The sequence below is a fragment of the Hermetia illucens genome, chromosome 1 (genome assembly GCF_905115235.1).
Source record: "Hermetia illucens chromosome 1, iHerIll2.2.curated.20191125, whole genome shotgun sequence".
In the NCBI taxonomy this organism is placed as follows: domain Eukaryota; kingdom Metazoa; phylum Arthropoda; class Insecta; order Diptera; family Stratiomyidae; genus Hermetia; species Hermetia illucens.
Genome location: NC_051849.1, coordinates 137,431,534 through 137,459,122, shown reverse-complemented (window position 1 = coordinate 137,459,122; position 27,589 = coordinate 137,431,534). Strand labels below are relative to the sequence as shown.

The 27,589-nt window shown below is 43.6% G+C and overlaps 1 protein-coding gene across 2 annotated transcripts in view; it reads right to left on the bottom strand.

Annotated features, from left to right (window-relative positions):
* Nucleotides 1–26,092, bottom strand: part of LOC119647219 (tetratricopeptide repeat protein 8) — a 28,751-nt gene extending 2,659 nt beyond the window's left edge. Inside the window, exons 1-4 of one of the 2 annotated variants that reach the window (XM_038048048.1) lie at nucleotides 25,954–26,088; nucleotides 16,093–16,342; nucleotides 6,024–6,166; nucleotides 2,093–2,757 (exon numbers count right to left, since the gene is read on the bottom strand). In XM_038048048.1, the coding sequence (XP_037903976.1) occupies nucleotides 2,093–2,757; nucleotides 6,024–6,166; nucleotides 16,093–16,318 (1,034 nt within the window). In that variant the 5' untranslated portion in view covers nucleotides 16,319–16,342; nucleotides 25,954–26,088. Of the gene's footprint in view, nucleotides 1–2,092; nucleotides 2,758–6,023; nucleotides 6,167–16,092; nucleotides 16,343–25,953 lie in introns of both variants that reach the window. The other variant, XM_038048049.1, reaches the window with a different exon arrangement.
* Between the last annotated feature and the right edge of the window lie 1,497 nt (nucleotides 26,093–27,589).

Sequence of the window (27,589 nt, the reverse complement as noted above, 5' to 3'; positions counted from 1 at the left end):
GCAAGATTCACCTAAATCTCTACCGAACTAAGGAGGACGGCACCCGTGTTGAAACGCAACACCACTCCGAGGCTCGAAGGTCTCTTATCGCTTGAGCATAACGACAAACCCCATGAAACTCCCACTAGGGGGTCAACCGCAAACAACCGAGCTGTATTCACATACAACGGGAGTTCACCCGAAGTATGAGAGTCCAGGGGCTATCCCGGTTCCCATGGTACTAGTATACCCCTGATAAGGCTTCGTGACCAATTTGCAATGTCCCCGTGCAGAGTCGGGTGTGAACACCCTTTGGAGCATTCGCCTACTGCATCAGGGCCGGCAGGCCAAAGTGAGTACAGTGTCTCCCGGTGCCACCACTATGGAGGTTCTCCTCGTCTACTTGGTTTTGGTTTGGCCGACTTCGTTGTTGTTGGAATATCCCATATGACTCTGTGGGTCCCGCTGTCTTTTTCTGACTCCTGCCATTCCGCAATGGTTTCATGTCGTGCGAACTGCCGTCAACGGGTAGAAGATCCTGGGGTAAGGTACGCTCGATCATAAAGACGTTGTCCTTCTTCCACCAGAATATGAATCGGGATCATTGTGTTGTCAGAAAGGGTGCTTCATCAAATAGTGTTCTGTAAGTACAACACGTTTGAAGTGCACTTATGCGAGACATAGTTAATATTTTTCCAGTGAATCTGGCCAAACTGGGGATGGTTACATCCACCCTTGAAATAAGGAGTTGGATATGATTTTAGTCCTTTATTTAATTCGCAGCAAAAAAACCTATCGATTAAGAAGGCGACAACGGTACGCACCAATTACTTCGCCCGACTTAAGTTGATTGCGACTCAAATATCTTCTGAGTGAAATTATGCGGTGTTTCCAACGATTAATTAATTGAAATAATAAAACTTGTTGTTTCTTTTTCGTTGGTGTGGATATTTATTCTTGCAAATACTGATATTTCGGGAACCACTTGATGAAGGGAACAAGTGGTTCCCGAAATATCAGTGGTAACTTGTTAGCACTGATGAAGGGAACAAGTGGTTCCCGAAATGTCAGTGCTAACTTGTTAGCACTGATGAAGGGAACAAGCGGTTCCAGAAATATCGGTGTTTGCAAGAATAAATATCCACACCAACGAAAAAGAAACAACAAGTTTTATTATTTCAATCAAATATCTTGTCCCATCTTGCGGAATTGAAGGCATTCTTCACATTGAGTATTATCACTGCACAGCATTTATCCTTGTCAAGTACAGCTTTAGCTATGTTAGGTACCAGGTTGATTGCGTCGAAAATCGGTTGGAAGCGTTCGCCTTTTACTTCTGACATTATTGTTTTATAGGCGCCACCCCACGAGCAGTGTTAGCTTCCTTACACAGTCGCTTAAAGTGTTTGCTCTTACTTTTTATGATAGCCACATACAATTTCTCTCGCGCCTCTTTGTATTCTTCATGTAGCTGCTGGTATCCAGGTGGGTCTGTTTATCTTTCTGTCTGTCTATTTGTCACGCTCATTTCCCCAGAAACGCTTAAAGTTAGGATCTGTGAATACTCTCGTATGCAGTTAGTAATATCTTACTTCATTCAGTTGGAGGGCTGTACATGCAAAAGGGGAGTGCAGTTTTTTTTCATCCAATATAGTCATGTGCGGTATCAAATGAAAGATCTTGATTAGCGCTAGATAGTTTTAGAGGGTAGCAGTGCAGTGGTTCGAAAGGGGTCAATTTCTGAAAATTTGCTCAAATAAAGTTAATAATATTAGCTATACATATGTATTACTATATTTCGTATTACATACACATATTTTGAGAAATTGACTGGAAACTTCTATCACGTTCTGCAGTGATAGGGGGTATAATATTGTGCATGATACTACCAAGTTTGGTGGAAATCGTTCTCTTATTAATAAAGTTATAATAGGTCAAATTTGTCGCTTTTGTGCTTTGAACATCACACACTAAACTGCATAGCGGGGCATATTGAATGCATAAACATTACAAGCTACGTACACATGGGACAAATATTTTGACATAAGAAACATATAAGACCTATCATTCCTGAAGCGTCCAACTTCCGGGTTCTCGCCTTGCTTACACTTACCTGTAGTACATGAGAGCCATCTCGGGCTTTGCATCGTAAAAGTAAGATACAGCTAAACATGATAACGCTTCCGTATTCACTGGATCCATCATAGATATGGTACGGTAGATGGCAACCGATTCATCCATCAAGTCGACCTGCTCGTGAATTCTGGCCTGTTGCGTCCTCAATGCTACTTCGTATGGCATTTTCTCCATTGCTGATTCTAGCAATTGCAACGCGACAAATGGCTGTTGCATATTAAGGTACATTTTGCACATGAGAAGATATGTATCTGTATGCTGGAATGAACTTAAGGAGCGCTTCAGATAAGTTTCTGCTTTTTTGGACTGATGCATGGCAATAAGACATCGTCCTCTCTGTTGTTCCCACCACCAATCGACCTTTTGCTTCTGAACATCAGCTACCGCTTCACAAAGCGAATATGCCTTTTGGGGATCACCTTCGTGATAATATAGGAACTTGAACAATGGCTTAATGATTGTTTTCTTTTCTGCATAAATTGTCGGATTGAGGCGACAAGCCTGAAAGAGTGATGCTGAAGGATCACCTAAGGCGTAGGCTGAAGCTGATGTAACTCGAACACGTCGAGAAGTACCGCATCTGGATGGGGGGCGACTGCCAATAGATGATCCGGGACGATTTGACATTGTACCAGGACGAGCCTGAAATGAACATAAATAAATTTTAATTCGTTTCCGTTTTCAATTGAGAAATCGGGGAAAAACTACTTATGGAAAAATAGTCATTATGATTTCTCAACTACGCCATGCTATTAACATAGTATGCTGGTCCCAAGACAAGGTAAAAGAGGAGGGTTTGAGGCAACGTACTCTGTACTATCCTCAGTAAAACAAAAACAAAATGTTGAGATCAGGGAAAGAGATAAATAGAGTATAGTTGGAGGTATTCCACTATGCTAAATCCTACCTGACCTCTCTTGGTGACAGGTCCCGCGACAGATCGATGCCGTGATGCAGCAGGCGAATGTTCCAAAGGCCTAATTAGGGCGATCAGCCCCGAGTCTGCACGGGGACTCATCTGAAGTGGTAATCAGCCACGAAACCTTATCAGGGGTATACTGGTACCATGGGAACCGGGATAGCCCCTGGGCTCTCATACTTCGGGTATACTCCCGTTGTATGTGAGCCCAGCTCGGTTTTTTGCGGTTGGCCCCCTAGTGGGAGCTTCATGGGGGTTGTCGGTTATGCTCAAGCGAGAAGAGACCTTTGGGTCTCGGCGCGGTGTTGCGTTTCAACACGGGTGCCGTACCCCTTAGTTCGGTAGAGATTTAGGTAGGTCTTGCATCCGCCAGTATGAATGCTAAGCCATGCACTTGGTATAGACTGGTACCGTTGTTGCTTGTTTCAGCGGGGCTTTGATTGTGGATTGTGGATTAAGTCTTCCAGACAGGTGCTCACGTAAATCCCGCAAGGACTTAACTGTGAGCGCAAATGAAGTCGAGGATTATTGCCTTCTCGAAAAGCCATTATTGCCTCCTCGAAATCGGGAAAAGCCACTGGACCTGACGACATCGCATCTGAGCTCTGGAAATCGAAGAGCTGGGACCCAACATTGTGGCTCAGTGAATTCTTTAATCGAATTATCCAGGGAGGAAAAACACCATCTGACTGGCAAGAAAGTACTACTGTTCGAATATGGAAAAAGAAATGAAGAAATGTTCAAATTACCGTCCGATCCGGTTACTTTCTCATACCATGAAGATTTTTGAACGCATTCTTGACAACCGTATTCGCGAAATCGTTGAAATAACCGTGCATCAAGCCGGATTCGTCAAAAACTGTGGAACTACTGATGCAATACACGCTGCGCGATTGCTCATGGAGAAACACCGTGAGAAGCATCGCCCTCTTTACATTGCATTTCTGGATCTAGAAAAAGCGTTTGACCGTGTGTCACACGAACTCATCTGGTATGCTTTACGACAACACTTAGTGTCAGAAGAACTCATGCGCTGGGTTCGATTGCTCTACCACGATCCGAAAAGTAAAGTCCGAAGTATGGCGGGTGTACCAAAACCACTTCGTGTCTTTGTTGGTGTTCATCAAGGAAGCGCCCTCTCACTACTCCTCTTCGTCCTTGTTATGGACACCGTCACACGGAATATCCAAAGTCCTGCGCCCTAAAAACTGGTTTATGCAGATGATGTTTTCCTAGCATCTGATAGCACAAATGATCTCAAGAAACTTGTCCAAAAATGGAATGATCACCTCATGCAACACGGTAGCAGATTGAACCTAAAAAACTGAATTTTTGACGACCGATCCCCATGACACAGGCAAAATCACTGTCAGCGGCAGTGATCTGCCCAGAACTGAGCGAGTTAAATACCAACGCCATCAGTCAATGGAGAACTGCGTTATGAAATTGCTTCACGCATTAACGCAACCTGGATGAAGTGGCGTTCCACAATTGGTGTTCTTTGTGATTGACGTATCAACGAACATCTTAAATCTAAAATTTAAAGCAATGTCGTTGGACGATAGCCGGGACGCGGAGACGACCCGTATTAAACTTGGGGGGCCGACATTCTTGCAGGCAAATGATGGCCGCGTTTGAGTCCGACATCAGCACCCCTTTTGTTATGCGCATTCAGAGGATAACTTCTAAATCTATTGCTGATTGTAATATGGTCGATTTGATTAGAAGTTCGTAGCCGGTCAGTCAAGTTACCTTATGACAGGCCCTGCGCTCGAACAGTGTGCCACCGATGACGAGACGTTTAAAGTTGCAGAGCTCTACAAACCTTTCATCATTATTATCACGGGTACCAAGATTATGCCTTCCCATAACACGCCCGAGCAAGGTGTTGTCAGAGTCCACTTTGGTATTCATATAACCAATCACGATCTCAATACTACCCTTAGACAGCCTCACCTAAACTGATTGTAATTGTTCATAAAAAACATCCTTCTCATCTACATTAGAAATCTTTGTTAGTGTATAGCACGCTTTTTAATCAGCGCATTCGCTGGTTTTGGCCGTTGCGTACGTACAGTTTTTTGTTGGGGAATGTGTGAAGCAAGGATACCCCATGTAACGTCAGTGCTTTCAAGTGGCAGGGGCGGTCACCATTCAAGGCCGTTAGTGCGGAGAAGTATACTGATAAATGAATTTTCAGATTTTAGACCAAGTAGGGCACAAAGCTTCACGTGCTATGAGAGGGATCGCGCACGCAATATGTTATTATAGATCTGAATGGGTGTTTATTGCTACTCTGCCAAAACTTAACCGGCTTTATGGCAGGCAATGAGACTGTAACGTGGCACCAATAATGAGGCGATGAAAGTTGTGGTACCCTACATACCTCGCACTATTGCCGTTACGACTATTAAACCTGCAGTTTTTCATTACATGCGTGAGCATATTTTCAGAGCCTACCTTGGTATTGAAATCCGTCACTAAGCCCACAAAGCCAATAATCTTTGGTGATGTTTCTTGCCCGAAATTTTGAAATCAAAATACTGTCCTAATGAGGTTGATAGCTCATGACGCCCCAGCAGTTTTAGGCAAGCTTTTACTATTAATTCAAAATGAATTTGTGTTTACTACTGATCGGACACGTTTGGACCAGAATGTCCAGCCAATATCACTAAAGTTGAAACTTTGTTTTTTTGATGACTTATCTATTTTAATCTTTTCAATACAGTGTAAGCTTAGTTTTGATTCAGTATCTACGTTCAACAGTGAATTATATAATCAGGTCTGCCCGACTTAGGACATTTTGATTTACATGATTTCAACTTATAACGGCTGAAGGATAATTGAGGAATAATTTCTATATCAATACGCATATTCAATAATTTCAAACGTTCTATTTTGACTTACAACAGAACTTTAGCATTATAGTACATTTTCAACTTTCCGAGAGTGAACTTTTATAATAAGGATATTACTGAATAGTGCTTACCATTCCTGTTGAAGGTCTGGCTGTCGCTGTCCTCATTTGAGTAGTTATCCGACTGCTTGTGGGCCGACGAGTAAAGGTAGTTTTTATTGAAGTGCCAGGTCTTGCTGCGGTTGCCATTCGTTCCACTTCGGCATCCTCATTTTCTGTAAATGGATTGAAAAGTTATCTCAGAGAGACTCAGTAAATGCTAAAGGTGAAGGACTGTATGAAAAGACTAATCCATGCAAGACTTACTGAGTCCTGATCCTAACGATTTGCTTCTCGTTGTCCTAGTTTATCAAGGAAAAATATAGCGAGCCATTGATTTTCTTTATACTAGGTTTCAGAAGTAAGAAAGGGTTCTTAAGGAAAAGTTGAAGCCAGTTGTTACGGCAGTGCCAGAGGGGACCTTCTGAGAACCAGTTCCGGTAAACGGAACTACAGGTTCGGAAAACGAAAAGCAAGCATATCAAGTCCAAGCATCATTTAGCGAAGCGAACACCGACACCAAAAGGCGAAAGCGAAAGCCTAAGTTGGGGTTGGTCTTCTTTGTTAGTAAGAATTTGGACATTCATATGTTAGTCCGCTCATAAGTCAAACTGTTTTGGTAATCGTCGCTGGAACTCCTTGAAGTAAACAGGATTACAGACGAGTGTTCGTGCGGCTCTCTGGTCCCGTAAAGTAAACGTAACTTGCACTATGAGTTGTATACTGACTTAACCGCAAACAATGACCGTCGGCATCAAGCTGAATGAACAGAAGGAGGTAGTAAAGGGTCGGAAAGGACTCTTGAAACCCTTTGCTGGGAAGACTCTAAAGGAAAGATTAAAATTACAAATTGACACGAAAGTGAAGATGATGGACATCACTTTGGAATATTACGAAGGGGTAAGCGACATTTGAGTATCACCGGATTGAAGGCACTCATGGTGGCTTATCTTCGTTCGGCTGTCGTCCAGTGGGAACACTTTTTTGTTGACTGCGGAAAAGTGGAGATCGAAGAAAGTAAGAAACCGAAAATTCTGTTGACGGCTTTGAGAGCTAGAGCTGAGTAAGGAAGTCAGCACAGTGTGCGTCCTATCAAAAGGAATTCTACCATTGCGTTGGTAAAAGAAGGAACGATGTCGCTACTGTATATTGCCTCAAGGAAGAATTTTCAGATGGTCATGATCATGTGGAGGACGTCAACGATGATGAGTAGCTAAAGAGATGGGGGGAAGATTTAACCATGATTCTGAATCGTATTATTTCCATAAAGTTGAACCTCTTGGTTAATATGTGAAGCCACCGTAACATGCCTTTTCGGACTGATAATCGAAATTATCTTTGTTATCGACGCATTAAGTAAGTAAAACGCTTGGCCTGTACGGTCTCCCTGCGAAACTTTTCTACGTAGCTCATCAGAGTTACTACTTCCACTGATACGTGAATGCTATGAAATGTGATATCGTCTCTAATGAATAGAAGCAGGGGATAGCCGTTAAGATTCCGAAGAAGGGCAACCGTTTTGAGTTTGGAAAATAGAGGGGTACTTGCGTGGCTCCTGATTTCTCGAAAATATTACCTAAAATCATCCTAGAAACCATCAACGAACACCACGAAATTTTGATCTACAGGGAACAAATTGATTTCTGCTCTGGATCCTACTGTCCTGAACACATTAATACCTTGGCCAAACGGTTTTGATTTGGAGAAGGGAGCACGCTCAGTCTGACTCGGTCATCACATTGTTCCTACTTGCAATGTCATTGGTTTGTTCAAAATCTGAAAATGTAACTATCTCAATGCCAAGATCAAGTTCAGACTAAAAAAAACGGTTTCGTCCAGGGCAGAGGCAACTCGTCAGACGCTGCCTCACCTCTGCCCTGGGAGCAGCGTGGCATGAGTGGCAATAGATGGGAAAAGCTGCTTTATATATTCGGAAAAACACACCAAGGGTGCGAATTATATCGAGGTGAAACCGCCAATAGTTTCAACCTAAGCTAGGCTAAAGCTAAATTATTGTTTAGGATAAGTGAGGGATCCTAAGTCCACATCCACTTGATGTTGGACCAGACCAAATGGAGAGCAACCTATTCTCACATTTATTAGTCCACGGATCCCTCGTGTGGGGCATGGCACCCAAGCATTCAAAAAATATAAGGACAAACGATATCGTCCAGGGCAGAGGCAAACGAGAGTAAGTTGCTCTTCTTTTGGTCCGGTCCAATATCAAGTGGATGTGGATTTAGGATCCCTCACTTATCCTAAACAATAAGTTCAAACTGTTCGGCGCCAAAGTTATCTTTGTATTATTATGTTGGAGTAGCACATGGAGAGCGACGTCCACTGTTATCCGATTGCTCCAAACTTTCATCAATTCATGCCCGTTTCGCATCGTTGGGGTATTCTGATTTGAAACCGTAACTAATGGAGGACCTGATCTTGGATGTGTTAGTGAGAAAACGGAAGTGGCGATGGATAGCTCGTACGTTTAGGAAGGGTGACAGAGGGGCTTATTCAATGCAATCGAACTCAGCATTCGGAGGATGCCCGACGAGTGGGTCGCTCTAGATCTACTGTCTATCAAACGAATTCCGAGTTCAAAAGTTTCAGGGTTCCACGAAACTTCGAGTTTGGAGATTTTAGAGTTCCATATGACAATGCCAGTCTGAGACGGAAGTCTCAATATCCATGCGGCAATATAAGTGAATGCATATGGTTTCTCTTTCCGGATAGCTGAGTGGTACGGAAAGTCGCGGTTGAAATCTCCCTGGTGGCAGTGGAATTTGTATCGTGATTTGGTAACGGATACCAGTCGAACCAGCTGTGAATGAGTACCTGATTCAAATCAGGGGAACAATCTTGGGCGAGCGCAATGCTGACCATATTGCCTCCTGTACGAGTACTTGTACAGTAGCATGTACAGTAGCGGTAAACAAAACTGAGAATAATTTTGCGAATAGATGACTCAGGTGATTTTCGATAAGAATCGTTATCTAATGGGCCTTTTTAAGGTTTCGTGTAAAACAAATCCTAATCCATTTCTGGTATTAACAATTAAGCAGTGCACTGCAGGATAGACTGATGCGGAACATAGCTCCCTGAGGCCAACCTATCTCTCTCTAAGGATGAGCTGTCTCTCCTCTGGGACGGTGTGTGCCTTTTCAGGGGTCAAGTCTCTCGTCTACCAAGACCGTTAGTGAGTGGTGATAGCCACACCCTGTACGAGGTGACTCTACTATTAACAAAACGCTACGGATCTAGACTGGGGAGTCGAAAAACACCTCCCCCAATCCAGGGTGTCATGCAAACCGTGCCCATTGGATAGTTTGCAGTCGGGGGTAACTGACTGTATTCTTTTTTTTATGGATAGAGGTGGAAATCTTAGAAAGACGCTGCTGCGCCAGGTTGCAGCAGTGTGTGGGATTCGCATCCACTAAAACCACCCCCACTCTTCCGCCCCTCCCCGCGGGACCACCGTGAAGTATTACTTCGTGGGGGAGGCTCTGGTTCGCTATACCAGCTCGTCCATGTCATGTCTCCGTCGCGCTGCCTTCCGAGCTCGATCCAACTCCAGGAGTTTTGTCTGCACCACGGCTACTGCCTCATTTACCGCCATCCAGTTTTCCTCCGACTTCCGACATCTCTTCCACCATGTTGGAGGGCTCGATGTCCGCCCCTAAGATGCTGTTCAACCTCCTTTTCTGCTGCAGAAATCTGGGACAATGGAACATAACGTGCTCTGGGTCCTCGGGTGTAGCACCGCATTCAGGACAGTTGGGAGACTCGTCCAACTCGAAGTGATGCAAGTGCTTCCTATAGCCACCGTGTCCCGTAAGGAACTGTGTCAGGTGGTAATTCAATTCTCCGTGCTTTCGGTTGACCCATTTCTCGATACACGGGATCAATGTATGGGTCCACCGGCTCTTGTCGGAGTTATCCCATCGTTGTTGCCACATGCCACACAACTCTCTCCTGATGGCTTTTCGGAAATCCGCATTCACCTCGGCTGGATTTGCCTTCCGTTTTTCATAGAGCCAGTGTGCCTCGCCCGCTAGAAGATCTATAGGGATCATTCCTGCGATGACACACACTGCCTCCGTCGACGCCGTCCTAAATGCGCTGCATCCCTTAGCGCCATTGGACCTCACCACTCCCGCGATGAGTAACCTGCGACTATACTTCGGCCCTCCCACGTTAGGCATCATCCTTGCAAGGGATGAGCTGGCATTTGCTGCCTTCTCTCGCGCATAATCCAAGTGTCCCTTGGAACTCAGCTTGGCATCGATCATCACCCTCAGATATTTGACAACCGATTTTGAGACGACCTCACGATTTCCAACCTGGATGGTAACCGTGTTGTTCTTCCTACGGTTGGTAATGAGGACCGCCAGGTCCAGCTTGGCCATTCGTAACCATTACTTGATGGTATGAATGGTTTCATTTGCATAAAGCTCCACATCCTCGGGATGCTTTGCAATTGCAACTACCGCCAGGTCGTCCGCGAAACCAATCAGCGCTGCCTCCTCCGGCACGCATAGGCGAAGCACTCCGTCATACATTATGTTCCACAGCAGCGGTCCCAATACAGAGCCTTGAGGCACACCTGCTGTCACAATGTACTCCTTCGGCCCGTCGTCCGTCTCGTACCAGAGAAGTCTGTCCGAAAGGTAACTCTCGATTAGCTGAGCCAAGTAGCTACGAACACCCAGTTTGGCCAAAACGCCCTTAATCTAACCCCAATTGGCTGAGTTAAAAGCGTCACCAGAGCACAGCATTTACCCATGGCCATTGCATTTCGAGCCAATTCCAGGACCTTTGCTACTGCATCGACCGTAGAACGGGCTCGCCGAAACCCATATTGCCGCTCTGAAAGACCACCCGCAAGCTCGATGAACGGGAGCAGCCTGTTGTATATCACCCTCTCCAACATCTTACCCATGGTGTCTAAGAGACAAATAGGGCGATATAAAGAGGGCACGCCGGGTGGTTTTCGGGGCTTCGGTAGCAACACCAGCTTCTGCCTCTTCCACTGGGCGGGAAACACTCCTTCCGCCATGCACGATTCGAATGTGCTTGCGAACCACCTTGGTCTGGCCTTGATCGCCACCTTCAGAGCCCTGTTCGGGATTGCGTCCAATCCCGGAGCCTTGCTATCCCCAATACGTCTGCAGATTTCCCAAAGCTCCTCTTCGGTAACATCAGGGATCGAGAAGACGTCCTGCTGAGCTGCCAGTTGGGGTTTTCTTTCGTCCTACTCCTGCTGCGGGAAAAAAGGCTCTTAAGAAGGTTCAGGACAGACCTAAGCCATCTCTATCGGAGCCTAGAAAGCGGGGAGAAGCAGAGATCAGCCCGCATGAAGGGAATGCTCCCAAAAAATCCAGACCTAAACCCAAGGGAGGAGAAAACCCGGGCAGGTCAGGAGTGAAGGCAGGGCCCAGCAAGCCCGCCATTAGCCATGCTATTGGCCATTCGACTGGCCATACTGCCAAAAAGGTTTCCCGAGAAAATACTCACTCGGAAGGAACAGGAAATCATTGAGGAATTTGTCGTCAAGCAGATGATCAAGGGTTGGACGTCGAAACTGTTGTTCACCGGGATACGCTTTCGATCAGGCCTTATACTGGTGGACTGCGCGACGGAAGGCACCGCAGAATGGGTTAGAACCATAGTTCCTAGATTACCAGGCTGGGAAGGGGTGGAACTGTCAACATGTGCTGGGGATGATATACCAGGAGCCCATATGGTGACAGTTTTTCTGCTAAAGGCCGCGGCAATAGAAACGGAAGACCTTATGAGACTCCTAATTGCTCGGAATGAAGATCTCCATACTCGACTATAGAGAGTCTTCAGAAGCAAGGTGGAGGGCAAGGGTAAACTCCTCACGATCGGGGTAGATGACCGATCCCTGGAGGCAATTAAACGTCGGAGTTGTCATATCAACTACCGGTTTGGCAACATACCCTTCATGTGCACAAGGAAAAGCCAAGGAAAAAGACCTCGGAGGAGGCATCGGGTGAAAAACTTACCGAGGTCCCTGAAGAAATCGCGGAAGCCATAGAGGCGGAAAGAACTGGATCAACCAGGGAAATAGACCTGCTGCCCAGTGAAGAGCAGAAGCTGAACGACCTAGACCTAGGACTCCTAGGGGTCGGGGTGGACAGCGACGCGCAGGAAAGCGCCATGTCGGAGGAGGAGGGTGACACTCCGACAATGGAGAAGAGCTCCAAACAATAACGGAGCCAATGGCCAGCACTAAGATAACCCAGATAAACCTCCACCATGCGAGAGCTGCATCTGCAGTGATTGCAAGGGCAAATTCCAAGGAGAACATTGGAATAGTGCTGGCTCAGGAGCCCTGGGTGTACCGGGGGCAGATTCGCGGTCTGCAAAGAGGAGACATGCAGGTAATTTGGGACTCCTCTTGTGAAAAACCAAGAGCTTGCATAATTCTCAAACGTATTTTAAAATACATATGTCTTTCAGAGTTCTTAACCGGGGACCTTGTGGCTATCCAAGTCTCATTGGAAGCCGGGAGGAGCACTCGAGAGGCAGTTGTAGCATCGGGATACTTCCCAGGAGACGAGAGCCGGGCTCCACCGGAACAAGTCGCAAAGCTGACGAAGTATTGCGAGGAGAGGGCGCTACCACTTCTTCTCAGCTGCGATGCCAACGCCCACCACGAAGTGTGGGGAAGCAGCGACACTAATCGTAGAGGTGAGTACCTTCTCGAATTTATTCTTAGCAATAAGTTAGAAATATACAACGTAGGGAACACTCCAACATTTGTGACCAGCATCAGACAAGAGGTACTAGATATAACTCTAGGAAATACCCTAATGAATTGGAATTGGAGGGTGTCGGATGAACCCTCAATGTCTGATCACAGGATAATCAGATTCGACATTGAGGGTAACTCCGAAATAAAAAAATAATAAGGAATCTCAAGAGAACGGATTGGGAATCCTACACAACGCACCTGAGCAACAACATTGCCCAACTTCAAGGGGGCGGTGACATCAGGAGCGAACTGGAATTAGAAACGGTGGTAAAAAACCTCAACACAATCGTCATTGACGCATATGAGGCCAGCTGTCCAGCCAAGACAGTCTAGTCATCAAGAGATGTACCATGGTGGAACAACAACCTAGTCAGAATGAGAACAGAGGTTCGAAAACTCTTTAACCGGGCAAAACTAACCGGGGACTGGCGGAGTAATAAAAATGCACTGACTGCGTATAGCAACGCGATCAGGGAAGCGAAACGGAACAGCTTTAGGGAATTCTGTGAAGGGATTGAACAGATCACAGAAGCAACCAGGCTGTACAAGGCTGTAGCCAAAGACGGGGGAATATCCTCTGTCTGCTTGAAAAAGGAAGATGGGTACACCTGCTTCTCAGAACTCATTCCCCGGCGGCAGGCGACAACAATCTACCTGACACCCCAACAACGAATAAAAGGGGAAGGAAAGAGAGCTGGAAAGTAGCAAAAGAGGTATGCTCAGAAGCTAGGCTAAGATGGGCAGTGGGAACTATTAAACCAATGAAATCTCCCGGACTAGATGGCATTTTCCCAGCACTTATTCAGAGAGGCCTAGGAATTATCTTATAGTCTCTTCTGAAGGTGGTAGGGGGGAGCATAGCACTGGGTTACATACCAAGGGCATGGAGACGGGTAAAAGTGGGCTTTATTCCGAAAGCGGGTAAAATGGATCCTTTTCACCCTAAGTCTTTCAGACCAATCTGCCTAACATCGTTCGTACTCAAAACGGTGGAGAAGGTCATAGACAACTATATTAGAACTAACGTTCTAAAGCGTAATCCCCTATATCACTGTCAACACGTTTACCGGGCAGGACGGTCAACTGAAACTGCTCTGTATCAGCTGACAGAGGTACTACGGGACACCATAGAAACAAAAGAAATTACACTGTGCGCGTTTTTGGATATCGAAGGAGCATTCGACAACACATCGCACACAGAGATACAGGATGCCCTGAGCCGCAAAGGAGTGGGAAACACCCTGGCACTCTAGATGGGCAAAATGCTAGAAAGCAGACAAATAGAGGTACAAACAGGTACAAATTCTATTATCATGAACATCACTCAAGGCTGTCCACAGGGTGGAGTACTATCGCCACTGATGTGGAGTATGGTAGTGGATGATCTCCTGGACGTGTTAACTAATACTGGAATACAAGTCCAGGGCTACGCGGTCGAGATTGTTTTAACCTGTAGGGGCAAATATGAAGACACCCTATATGATAGAATCCAAACTGGATTAAGGGTTACTAGTGCCTCGTGCAGGAAGGTGCGACTGCGGATCAACCCAACCAAAACCACCATAGTACCATTCACTAGCAGGCGTAAGCTGGATCACCTGAAAGCCATAACATTACATGATATGGAAGTGAAACCAGAAACAGAGGTCAAATATTTGGGAATCACGCTAGACCAAAAATTACTCTGGAAGACACATGTCGGAAAGCCACGAGGGCTCTGATGACTTGCAGATCCATAGCAGGAAAAAAATGGGGTTGCATCCCGAAGATACTACTTTGGATATATACTGCAATAGTAAGGCCAATGATTACCTATGGAGCGGTAATCTGGGCAGAAAGAACCGAACTCAGTACACAAGCCAGGGAATTACATAAGCTCCAAAGGCTGGCTTGCGTGTGTATCAGTGGGGCATCCCTGGAGGTCCTTCTGGGATTGATCCCTCTCCATCTGCACATACAGATGCAGGCAAGGAGATCAATATTCAGGATGGTCGGTAGTATGAGTGAAGCAGGGAGCTGCCTAAATCGAAGGAAGATTGATATCCTTTCTAGGCGGTATCCCGAATTACTGATACCGAGGGACAACATGACAACGAGGTTTCACTTCGATAAGAAGTTTGAAACGCGTTGGAGTAATAAGGCAAACTGGGAGAGCGTGGCTGCGACATACGGCTTAAACCAGCAACTGATTACTTGGTACACTGACGGATCCCTCACAGCAGAGGGAGCGGGTGCCGGTGCCATTGGTCCAAGGAAAATGTACTTTGAGCCAATGGGCAGGTACACTAGCATATTCCAGGCGGAAATTTACGCCATAGACAAATGTGCCTCCTTTAATCTGCAAAGGAACTACAGGGGGCAGAACATAGCTATTCTCACCGATAGCCAAGCAGCGATCAAGGCACTTAGGTCCAACCAGGTGAACTCTAAACTGGTATGGGAATGCCTTGAGAGACTGAATACACTCGGCTCGTCCGACAAGGTCTGGATACTTTGGGTTCCAGGCCATGCTGGGCTGGAAGGCAATGAGGCAGCGGATGAACTAGCCAAGAAGGGTGCAGGAATGCCTTTACACGGGCCAGAACCCTTCTGTGGAAACAGAAACGGTTTCATGGCTATGAATCTAAGAAACGATTGAGGGAACTATATTGGGCGTGCCTACCAGGGATGGAGCAGTCCAGGGTGCTTATTGGGGGATACGAAACCATGCGTACAAAGGATTGCTTAAACCTCACCAAAAAGAACCTCCGAATCATAGTGGGAATTCTCACTGGTCACCTATCACCTAGGGAAGCTAGGGATATCTACGGATACTGCCTGCAGGTTTTGTGAGGAGGAGGACGAAACCGCTATACACGTCCTGGGACAGTGTCCGGCACTTGTGTAAAGGAGGTCGATACATCTGGGAGAACACTTAATACCAGATGCAAAGCTGAAACATCTGAAAGTGGGGAACATACTAAAGTTCCTAACGGTTACAGGCCTGCTTGAGATACTATGATCAACAGGTACACTATAACCAGTAAAAAGGGCACAATAGTTCTTCAAGGACGCGGGGCGACTTTCCCTTAACAGAATAATAATAATAAAAACAATATTCCCTCAGCGATAATCATGGTTAGCCACTTGCTAGCAGTAAGTAGATTTACCCGACAAGAATTTAATTATTTTACATAATTAAGTTCGATAATTCCGATGCTATTAGAAACGGTCTGGTAATCACTCTGACTGAGCCCCAGTCTGACGGACGCCTTAAATACTCCAACGTAGGGGTCAAGTTATGTGAGTAAATATGCTAAATTGATTTAATAATCTCTCAGTCCTTACCGATTCCTTCGTCGTTGGTCTCCAGGTCGTCCACATAAACTCGTTGTGTCAACGCTTGCATCTTAAGCAGCCAAGTTCCATTAGCGATTTGTTCTCGCATTGCAATGTCTTGAGAATGTTGCGGAGGCAGCTTCAGCTGTTGCAACAAAGTATTGCAGATTTCCAGACATTTTTCATAATCTCTCTGTCGATATAGTGAAATGGCTTGAAAGAACTGCAATTCCATCTTTTCGGAAATTTTTATTAGCGTCTGCAAAGATGAAAATTTATATTTACATGAGTTGAAACGTATATTGATGGATGAACAGGTATTGGAGAGGTACTCGCGGATGCAATTAGGGACAATTTGAGTTATACTCCTTACTGGACGAAATGTGTTTTGATTACAACGTGAAGCTGATTATATGTTTGGGGCCTGGTAATCATTTGACTGGCAACCGATTCGGCCTTAGGTGCATTAGATGCAGCGAGAAGATATTCGAGCAATGATGATGCAAATGTTGGATATGGAAACGTAAGTGCGCTCATTAAATTTATCAAATTAAGTTACATTTGCAGTAAAAATGTGGCAAATTACATGGTTACTGTAAATGATTGTTATGATGAGAAAAACATTGTCGAGTAGACATTGTTGCTGTCTGAAAGCCATGCAAGCCACGTAGGTTCCGAACGCAAGATTATGAAGATTTTCTTCCAGTTAGGCTTTAGTTAAGTGAATTTTATGATTTTTATCGTATTTAGAATAAAGCGCAAGCAATTTATGCAGGTATCCGCAGCTAGTTCGTTTGAAATAAACCAATACTTTTAAGCATTTTCTAAATGCGATTTTTAGATTGCTTCCGGTGGAGAGAATTAAATAATACTTGTTGAGAGATCGTAATGATATTGTACTTTATACGGTGGGTGGATGGAATTGAATCGAAACGGTCTTCAATTTTCCTCCGTCGTATATTCAAATAGGTCTCGATTCCTGTGATACCATAAGAATGTGATAAAAATGGATTAAAGAAACATAAAACTCTCTACGTTCTTAGCTTTGCAGGTCAAGATTATCCCTCGTTTTAAAATACTTGACTATATGACATGACACTATATGACTGACAGTGCTCAGCGATTCGTACCAGGTACTAACGTCTTAAAAAGCTGCCTTGAAGCACAGTCGCATAGAGGAAAAGAAAAACAATAATAATAGAGAAACTGTGTGGATGCCTTATATCCCACAAAAAAGTGGACAGGGGATAAACTTCAAAAGAAAAGTCTCGACAGGAATGCCAGGAGCAGTGGGATAGAACGATAAATGATATTTAGGTGCAATGGGAAATTACTACATAACGGTAAGCTGAAAGCTTCCACCACGATCAAATTACATGCGAAGTTTGTTCAAAAAGAAATGTCGTCGCCGTTGAGGTTCTATAGCCCGTTTCGGGCCTTGGTCTTCAGAATGTTCTTCCTCCAACCATCTCAATCCATTGATCGGGTCCTCCAGTTTCGGAATCCGAGCAGTGATGCGATGTCTTTGCCAACGGAATCTCTCCAGCGTTTTCATGGTTTTACCACCGGTCTTCGTTCTTCTATTCTCCCTTCGAATACTCTTTTAGGTATCTAAGTGCCACCCATATGTTTAGTGTGGCTAGCTCATTGAAACTTCCGAAGTTTGATTATTTAGCATATTTCAGGGTCGTCAAATGGTTGTATCTGATTTTTCATTGATCGTCCTTTCGTTCTACTCTTATTATTCTCCTCCTCTCGAAGGTATTGAAAAGTTTTTCGAAAGTTTGTATTAGGGCCTATGTTTCATATTCATAGCATAGCACAGGTCCTATTATCGTTTTGAGTACCCGGAGCTTTGCTTTCCTGTGTATGGAGCTGCTTTTAAAATCGGCAGCACCGAGTAGAAGCCTCTGTTTGTGGAGTTTCACTTCGCCAACTTTATTTCCCCTTTTCATTTGATTGTACACCAAAGTATATAAAGTTGCCTACATTTTCGAAGTCTCATCAATCATTATACAGGGTGCGGCAGCATAACTTCCTTTTTTCAAAACTCAATAAAAAGTATTGTATGCATCGGAAAATATTTATTTATTTTTTATAATGTAGGTACATGTCTAAAGTTTTTATTTACATTGTTTTGAAGATCAAATCTGTTAGGTGACGTCCCCCATTCTCCATACATTGTGTAAACCGATTTCTGGCGTTTGTCATGACTCTTGTTAGCATAGCAGGTGTTATGTTGGCAATTTCTTCTTGGATGTTGGTCTTCAAAGCTTGTAGGGTTCTTGGACGGTTCACGTAAACACGGGATTTCAAAAAACCCCATAGAAAAAAATCACAAGGGGACAGATCGGGAGAGCGTGCCGGCCATTCCAAATCGCCTCTAATTGAGATAAGGCGCTCTGGAAAATGTGCCCTCAAAACAGCCATCGATGCTCTTGAAGTGTGTGCTGTTGTACCGTCTTTTTGGAACCAAATCCAAATTTTCTAGCCGTGGGAAAAAACAAATTCTGTAGCATGTTTACCGAATTCACTGTCACTGTAACCTCATTTTCCTCAAAAAACCAGGGACTAATAATTCCAGCTGAGGAAATTGCACACCCCACTGTGACTTTGGGTGAATGCAAAGGCTTTTGATGCAATTCTCGAGGGTTGGTGTCAGCCCAGTAGCGCATGTTTTGTTTGTTAACCGACCCACACAAATGAAAATGGGCTTCATCGCTAAAAAAAACAATAGCACCCTCAGGAACGACATCAAGAAGAAGCTCACACGCGTTCATCCGAGAATTGAAGTCACGTTCTGAAAGTTCCTGCACTATCGCCATCTTATAGGGATGAAAATGAAGATCATCACGAAGAATTCTTCTCACAGAACTATCGGATAGTCCAAGGGCAGATGAGTGTTTGCGCGCAGAACGCCGTGGCGATCGCAACATTGACGCTCTCACTGCTTCAATGTTCTCAGGTGATCTAACGGGCCGGAGGACTCCAGTTCTTCCTTTTGTCGCACTTGCAGTTTGTTTGAATGTAGTGACCCATGTAGCAATTGATTTGCGGTCTGGGACGGAAGCCAACGGAGCTAAATTAAAGTGATTCCGAAATGCACGCTGTGTTGCAATAACCGAACATCCGCTTGAAAAGTAAACCTCAACGGCAAAGGCACGCTCCTCACTATTTCAACGCATGATGGCGACTGAACCGTGTCGGGACAAAACTTTACAGTATCCCCTCTTGAACGAGACCGCTAGCGCTCCGCTATGACATCAACTAACGGAGTGGCGCGCATTTTAAAAAAGGAAGTTATGCTGCCGCACCCTGTATTTGGTCTGGTCGGCGTCATTTTTAAAGTTTTGGGTAAAACAAAATCTCATTAAAGTCGGTTTACTGTCTGTCTGTCTGTGTTTTTGTTTGTCTATCACACGAATTTTTCTCAGAAACGGTTATAGCGATTGATACTAAGTTTGGTGAAAAGGTGGGAACTGTGAAGGTTCACGCATTCAGTGAGTTATCTATCATCATCATCATTCTACGTCGAATTTAAGGGAAGGTGTACATATTTTCTCACCAAATATCGTCGGATTGGGTATCAAATGAAAGGTCTCGGTTAGTACTTTCTGGAACAGTTAGTTTTGATATTTATTGGAAAGATGGAGAGTGCGGGGGGTCGAAAGAGATCATTTGTTTTACGGAGCCATTCTTAGAAACTACTCAACCGAAAAATCTGAATCAAGAATACCCAGAAATAAAGCGAAACTATGAGCTTCATTACACAAGTGACGGCACATAAAAACCAGGGAATAGATTGCGTGAACAGTTGTGCAAATTAAGAAGACAACAGATCCGGAGCAAACAAAAGACCTTAACTTTCAGGTAGCACCACCGCAAAACGGGGTGAAGGGTCTTACGTCAACATTCTCAGAAGAGTAAAAATATCTAGAACTTACCGATGCAAAAGGGTGTGTTGGGGCTAGAGTGAGCCAATGATGTAACCGCCAAAAAATTCTTGAATCAAATTTAAAAAGCCTTAATAGAGTAAGACGAGGTTAGACTTAGTGGCTAGTAGATCACTATAGAACGCAGATATATAAATGGGAATATCACAACAGAAGAGGTTAACGAGATTTTAAAGAATGAGTTTGACCTCATCGGACTTCACGATTTAACAGTAACAATGTAAAGAATAGACTATGGCTGAGTACAGACGGTTATTGTCAACCTACCAAGTCAACTGTTGGTGTCAGACAGAGAAAAACTAGGCTGTATTATGTATAGCTTAGCAAGTGGTCTGAAATAATGCTTAAGATGGCTTGACTTCGCTGATATAACGAAAGCACGTATCAGTCCGAATGGCAAGTCGATAGATGGTAAATGGTAAATGAAAGATAAGACGACAGACGAGAGTTGTCTTGCTACTTGAAATCTACCATATCGAAAAACTAATTAACTAAAACATATAAGATTATCAAATACTGAAACAATTCGACGGGTTGAGAATCAGCTGGATCGCTAAAGTCGCCTCCGTCAGATCACGAACGTTAAGCGATTTTTGCTAATCAGACGAAATTTCGAATTTCACTTTTCTATTGCCTTTTTATAAAATAATAGTCGTTGGCGCAACAATCCAATTGGACCAGTGCCTTGAAATGAGTTAGAGCACTTCTTTCAAGATCGTAACGGTACACTACAAGATTACAGTACCCTATAAGAGGCAATTGCGCCGACCGAGATTATTACCCTAATTTAACTCAGGTACTCATTCACAGCTGAGTCGACCGGTATCCGGCGTCAAATCACGATACAAATTCCACTGTCACCAGTAAGATTTGAACCGCGACCTTCCGTACGACAGCCTGGTGCTCAACCGGACAGTCATGGTATCGCTCATAGATTTCGTCGTTATGTAGGTTACGGAATCGTCCATCTTCATGTAGGAGGCCAAAAATTCTTCGGAGGATACTTCTCTCGAACGCGGCATAGAGTTCGCAATTTTTCTTGCTAAGAACCCAAGTTTCCGAAGAATACATGAGGACTGGCAAGATCATAGTCTTGTGCAGTAAGAGCTTTGACCCTATGGTGAGACGTTTCAAGCGGAATAGTTTTTGTAAGTTGAAATAGGCTCTGTTGGCTGACAACAACCGTGCGCGGATTTCATCATCATAGCTGTTATCGGTTGTAATTTTCAACCCTAGATAGGAGACATTGTCAACGGTCTCAAAGTTGTATTCTCTTATCTTTATTCTTCCCGTTTGACCAGTGCGGTTCGATGTTGTTGGTTGGTTGGTTTTCGGTGCTGACGTTGCCACCATATATTTTGTCTTGCCTTCATTGATGTGCAGCCCAAGATCTCGCGCCGTCTGCTCGATCTGGATGAAGGCAGTTTGTACGTCTTGGGTGGTTCTTCCCATGATGTCGATACCGTCAGAATAGGCCAGTAGTTGGGTGGACTTGAAGAGGATCATACCTCTTGCATTTACCTCAGCATCACGGATCACTTTATCGAGGGTCAGGTTAAAGAGGACGCATGATAGGGCATCCCCTTGTCGTAGACCGTTGTTGATGTCGAATGGTCTTGAGAGTGATCCTGCTGCTTTTATCTGGCCTCGCACATTGGTCAGGGTCAGCCAAGTCAGTCTTATTAATTTCGTCGGGATAACAAATTCTCTCATGGCCGTGTACAGTTTTACCCTGGCTATGCTATCATAGGCGGCTTTAAAGTCGATGAACAGATGGTGCAACTGTTGTCCATATTCCAACAGTTTTTCCATCGCTTGCCGCAGAGAGAAGATCTGATCTGTTGCTGATTTGCCAGGAGTGAATCCTCTTTGATATGGGCCAATGATGTTCTGGGCGTATGGGGCTATCCGGCCTAGAAAGATAGAGGAGAATATCTTATAGATGGTACTCGACAACGTGATACCTCTATAAATGCTGCACTGTATGATATCTCCCTTTTTATGAATGAGATAGATAATGCCTTGTTGCAAATCGTTAGGCATTGTTTCGCTGTCCCATACCTTGAGCACAAGTTGATGAACCACTTGGTGTAACTGGTCGCGTCCATATTTAACCAATTCGGCTGTAATTCCATTGGCTCCTGGCGACTTATGGTTTTCTAACCGATGAATGCACGGACTGTTTCTCCTAAACTTGGTGGTGGCAGTATTTGTCCGTCGTCTTCAGTTGACGGGACCTCCAACTCGCCGATGTTCTGGTTGTTCAGTAGCTCATCAAAGTACTCAACCCATCGCTCCAATATGCCCATTCTGTCGGAAATCAGATTTCCCTGTTTGTCTTCGCAGGATGAACATCGAGGTGTATAAGGCTTCATCCTGCTGACTTGTTGGTAAAACTTGCGCGCCTGGTGCGATTGCTCCCTGTACTTTTCTAGTTCACAGACTTGTTGGTTCTCCCAGGCTTCCTTTTTCCGTCTGTGAAGTCGCTTCTCCGCTCGACGGAGTTCGTGATAAGTCTCTGCGCGCCCGCGTTCTTTGAGAATGCAACAACAACAAACAATTACGGGGTATGCGGCATTCTTCCGTTCCGTTGCTAGCTTATATTCATCGTCAGACCAGCCGTTCCGATTCCTTTTGCGGCTGGGGCCAAATATGTTTTTGGCCGTATCCATGATAACGTTCTTCAGGTGGTTGTGAAGATCATTTGTTGATGCTTCATCTCCAGGTCCTCTGTTGACTGCGGTTATTATGGCATCCATTTCCCTCTTATAGGTGTCGCGGAGGGCTGTGTTGTGGATGGCTTCAGTGTTAACTCTCACATGATTGTCAGAGGGGATTCTAGGTGGTATTGTCTATATTGGCCCCTCTATATGTTCTGACATTCATCAAGGCTGAGAGGTGGCGGCGTTCGATCAACACGTGATCAATTTGGTTGAAAGTGGTCCCATCTGGAGAGGCCCATGTATGTTTGTGGACCGCTTTCCGCGCAAACCAGGTACTTCCAATAACCATTTCGTGTGACCCTGCTAATTGAATAATCCGCAGTCCGTTATCATTTGTATTTTCGTGTAACCTATGGGAGCCAACGTATCGCCTGAATACGGGCTCCTTCCCTACTTGTCTGTTAAAATCCCCAAGTATGATTTTAATATCATATCTGGAACAGGCTTCGAGGGTTCGTTCTACCGTCTCGTAGAAGGTATCCTTCTCCGACTCTGCAGTCTCCTCTGTAGGGGCGTGAACGTTAATGAGGCTTATATTTCTAAATTTGCCTGGCAAGCGCAGAGTGCATAACCGTTGGCTTATGTTTTCAAAGCTGATAACAACAGGTTTCATTTTTTGGCTGACTAAGAAACTGCTGTTAGCTGCTCATCAGCTTTATCTCTGTACAGGGAGCGCACGTTCCATGAGAAAATGCGCAAATCGTTGACCCGTTTTCGTTGCCGGGTCCATCGTTTTAAAGTCCGTCCTGTCCGAGGCTCCTGTTGTGGCTTCGTAACGAGTTGTTTTCCTTGTAGGGTTGTCAGCCCTACCCAACCCCCAATCTGGAGGACCAGTTGGTACAATTTGTCCCGTTTTTAGGCGCGGGAGACTCGCCTTCATCCTTCTCCGTCTGCAGTTTTCGTTATGAAAGAGCTCCCAGCGGTCACCACTTGGAGGTGCCGAATCAAATTAAAGCCACGAAAAGTGGTTTTTCAAACAGTCCACATTTTCAATACCCGTGAACTAAGTGAACTATTTTAAGCTACCATGCATATTAAATTTGAAGCAACCTTCATAAATTCATCTTGTTCTATTTTTTTCTACATCAATCTTAGTTTATAGCGACGAGACATATATATATATTCGTTCGAAATTAGCGCGTCGTGTGCAATTCGGATAAATGTGCCTTTGTGTATGAAGTAATGCGTAGATGCGAACATATGTATGCATCAGCAATCAGTAATGGCTACTGTTTGTGTGATTAGGATGGCCATAATATCGATGTATGTTTTCAATATGTACAATGTACATATATATCTTGGAGATTGGAAAATGCATGAAGAAATGTTTTGAATTTCTAGCTATACACCAATGGGTAAACGTATGGATGTAAACTGAAAGCTCTTTACATAACAAAAACACACAACCTTTCATAACTGAAGCATCCAGCTTCCGGATTTGTTTCTTATATAAATACGATTCTAAACGCTAACTAATTATAAAAGGTTGCTGGGTTGAAGGGAAGTATTTGGATTTTGAATTTTACCAATGGATAAGTAGGAACAAGCGAACTAGATTTCGGGGAATGTGTGGAGGAGCAAGACTGTATAGGAAGAAGTAAGTAAGGTGGTCAAAGATCCATCCCTGGGATTTATTTTTGTCAAAAGTGTTTCTGGATCTCAACTTTTTTTTTATTCTTTTACGTACCGAAAAGGTAATTGTGATTTCGGTAGCTTCTAGAATCAAGTCACACCCCGTTTTAGATTTCAGATGGAATAAATTGAGGCATGTTCTTTTTAAGGTTTTGTTTGCAAAACAAAACCTTATTAAAATCGGTTCAATGTCTGTCTTTCTGTCTGTCCGTCTGTCTGTCTGTATGTCTCTCACAATTACTTTTCTCAGAAACTACTTTACCGATTGACACAAAATTTGGTGAGAAGGTGGGAACTGTGGACACTCAAACATGCAGTGAGTGATATCCTTCTAGGTTGAATTTAGGGGGGGTCCCCATACATGTAAAAGGGGGGTGTAAAATTTTTTTTCACCAAATGTAGTCATATGGGGTATCAAATGAAAGATCTCGATTAGTACTTTTCGAAGACGGTTTCAATTTTGAGATTTGTTAGAAAATCGGGGAGTGGGAAGTGATGATTTCTTTAACGGACCCATTCTTAGCAACTACCCAACCGAAAAATCTGAAAAAATTCATGAAGCTGACTCTATATGGTGCCCAGGCCTCAAAATACTATCCATATCGATATCTGTTCAAATTAAGTTAATAATAGTATATTACCATATTTTTGGAAAAATTGAGTAAAACTCCCCTTAAGTTTATCCTAGAGTTATAGAACTTGGTAATATTGTAAAATTTAATATGAACCATATTATCCCCAAGTTTGATCAAAATCATACTCTTAGTAAAAAAGTTACAGTAGCTCAAAATTGTCTTTACCGTGTAAATTTACAACCCGAAGTATTAAATCTGACATGCTAAATGCATATACATACCGAGCTACGCGCAAATCGGATAGTTCTACACTCAAATATACTTACAGAAGAAGCAAACAAAACCTTTCATACCTGAAGCGCTCAGCTCCCGCTTTCCCGACTTGTTTCTGAAATGAACTTGAGGAGCAGAAATATTTCAAACCCCGTCCAACCTCCCGAAGTAGCTGCCATAGCGTTCCTATAGAAATTTCTGCGGAACTTGACTTGAGGGTTGATGTGCGTGTGTGTGTGTGATACTCCCAAAAACTCAAAGAATAGGCGTTTAAACAATATGAAAATCTAATAGTACAATGCAATTTTGATGCTGTCATTTATTTTTAGATTCGTAGATTATCATTTCTGAAATCCACCAAATGAAGCGTGAAGTGGCCGTTATTAGAGTAGGCACTGAAGACATACTTGTAAGTTTAAAAAGTAAGTTGGAAGTATAATGTCAACCACTTGTTACTTCATTGGAATAGTCCGTTCTTCATAATTTTTCTTTGCAGGTTTTTAGTATTTGATTTCAGCTAAATCAGAATATGTTAGACATCGGTTTTGAGATTCATGTTTCCAAAATAGGTCAATAAATCGTGAACTCAGAATCACTATACGAGTATATCATAGCTTTCGAAAATTCTTCAAGCAGATTTGCATTTGATATTTCCGTCTAAATGGGTAAAGCGTTTTTATTTTACGTTGATTTCTTGCGATAAAGTGAGCGTACCTTCGTTGATCACTAAACACAATTCCACTTCTAAACTATTTATCACTAAACCTGCAGATTCTCAAGGCACTCGAATTGTCACTTGAAATCGAAAAAGTAACAACATTGAAACTAAAATGGTTTGTTTATTCATCGGTTACTATAGCAACTTCAATAATTGCATCGGTCTTAAAGGACAGTCTTGCTTATCAACGCGCAGGCCCACGCCGTCTGGGCATGAGGAGATTCCATGAGCTGTAATTTTAGTTTCTGCCGGAAAAGATTCTCTGCAATTACATCCAAAATTGTTTTGATTATTGAATGAATTTTCATAGTTTCCGGTACAAAGCTAAACGAGAATTCATAGATAGTCTTTGCTTTTCGTAATTCGAAGTTCTACTCCGGAAGATCCCCCTCGAATATATCTTCTTTTTTCGAATAAGCGAAAACATTGAAAACCTAGAATTCCGTTGGAGAAATATCTTTTAGAATCCTGCCAAGCATATACTTATACAGTTCATATTGTTGTAGCGTTGGAGCCGTAGGTTTGGTTCTACCTTCAGAGTTCGACGAGATTTACGTTATTACGACACTTTTCCTTCTATGGGTTGGTGTACTGTTTACGGTTCGGTTTACGTCAGAAAATGCGAGAAGGCGAAAATCTAGATTGAGTTTGCTTCGGATTAACCTCGTATTGCTATGTCACTCGTTTTTTTGCTTAGCTTAATTGTGGCAGCAATGCGGATTATAAACGACAAAATTGCACTACAAAGAACTGACGATTCTCGATACTAAAATTCATCCCAATTAATTACTATTCTATCGGGAAAAACGTTCAAAGATTTTCTGTAACGTTTAGATTGATTCCATTTAGGAAGCAAACTTCATACGAAGCTGTTGCAAGTATTCAACTCTATTTGGCAGTCTCTATATGAGTTTCTCTATAAATGGCGTGACATCAGGCGAAGGATTAAAGCCTTTCGTGTGCAAACAATTTACCAATCTGACAAGTCGAGCATTCCGCGACAGCACGACATGTGCAACATTGTTGCATCCACCGCGAAGACAATGTTTGCGACCTGAGAGACAATGTTGCATTTAGGTGGCATCTACCCGTGATATAATCATAATTGCGACCGGTGAGGCCGCCTATAGATATGTCGGGTAAGAACGTGTAAGCCGATTTTTTTCTGTATTATCGTTGGTTTTTTCACTTTATGTTTTATTGATATGAACGGTGGAATGCCCTTAATGGTTTATTGGGAAAGGGTGGTGATTGAGCGGTTCAGAAGAATGCGGGGAAAATGGTAAGACAAAAAAGGATTAATTCAAAACATTAATTAATGTTTCAGGTAATAAAAAGTGGAGAGAAGTCTTTGGCATTTCGGGCTCATTTTAATGGTATTTGCATTTATCTTCAAAAAAAGACGAAAGATTTAGGACAGTAACTTGACGTGTAAAATTATTCCAAGATTTCGAATATTTTGGGTTTTCAGAACTTATGTTACAGACAACATGTTAGTTCATGAGACCTCCTGTCTTTTGGGTAAACTCTTTTCTCCTCAATTCTGGTTTCTACAGTGTTGTCTGAAAGCGTCAATATATTGAAGATTTTCCATTTGCTCTTTTGTCTTTAAATAGTAGTGACAGTAGTTGG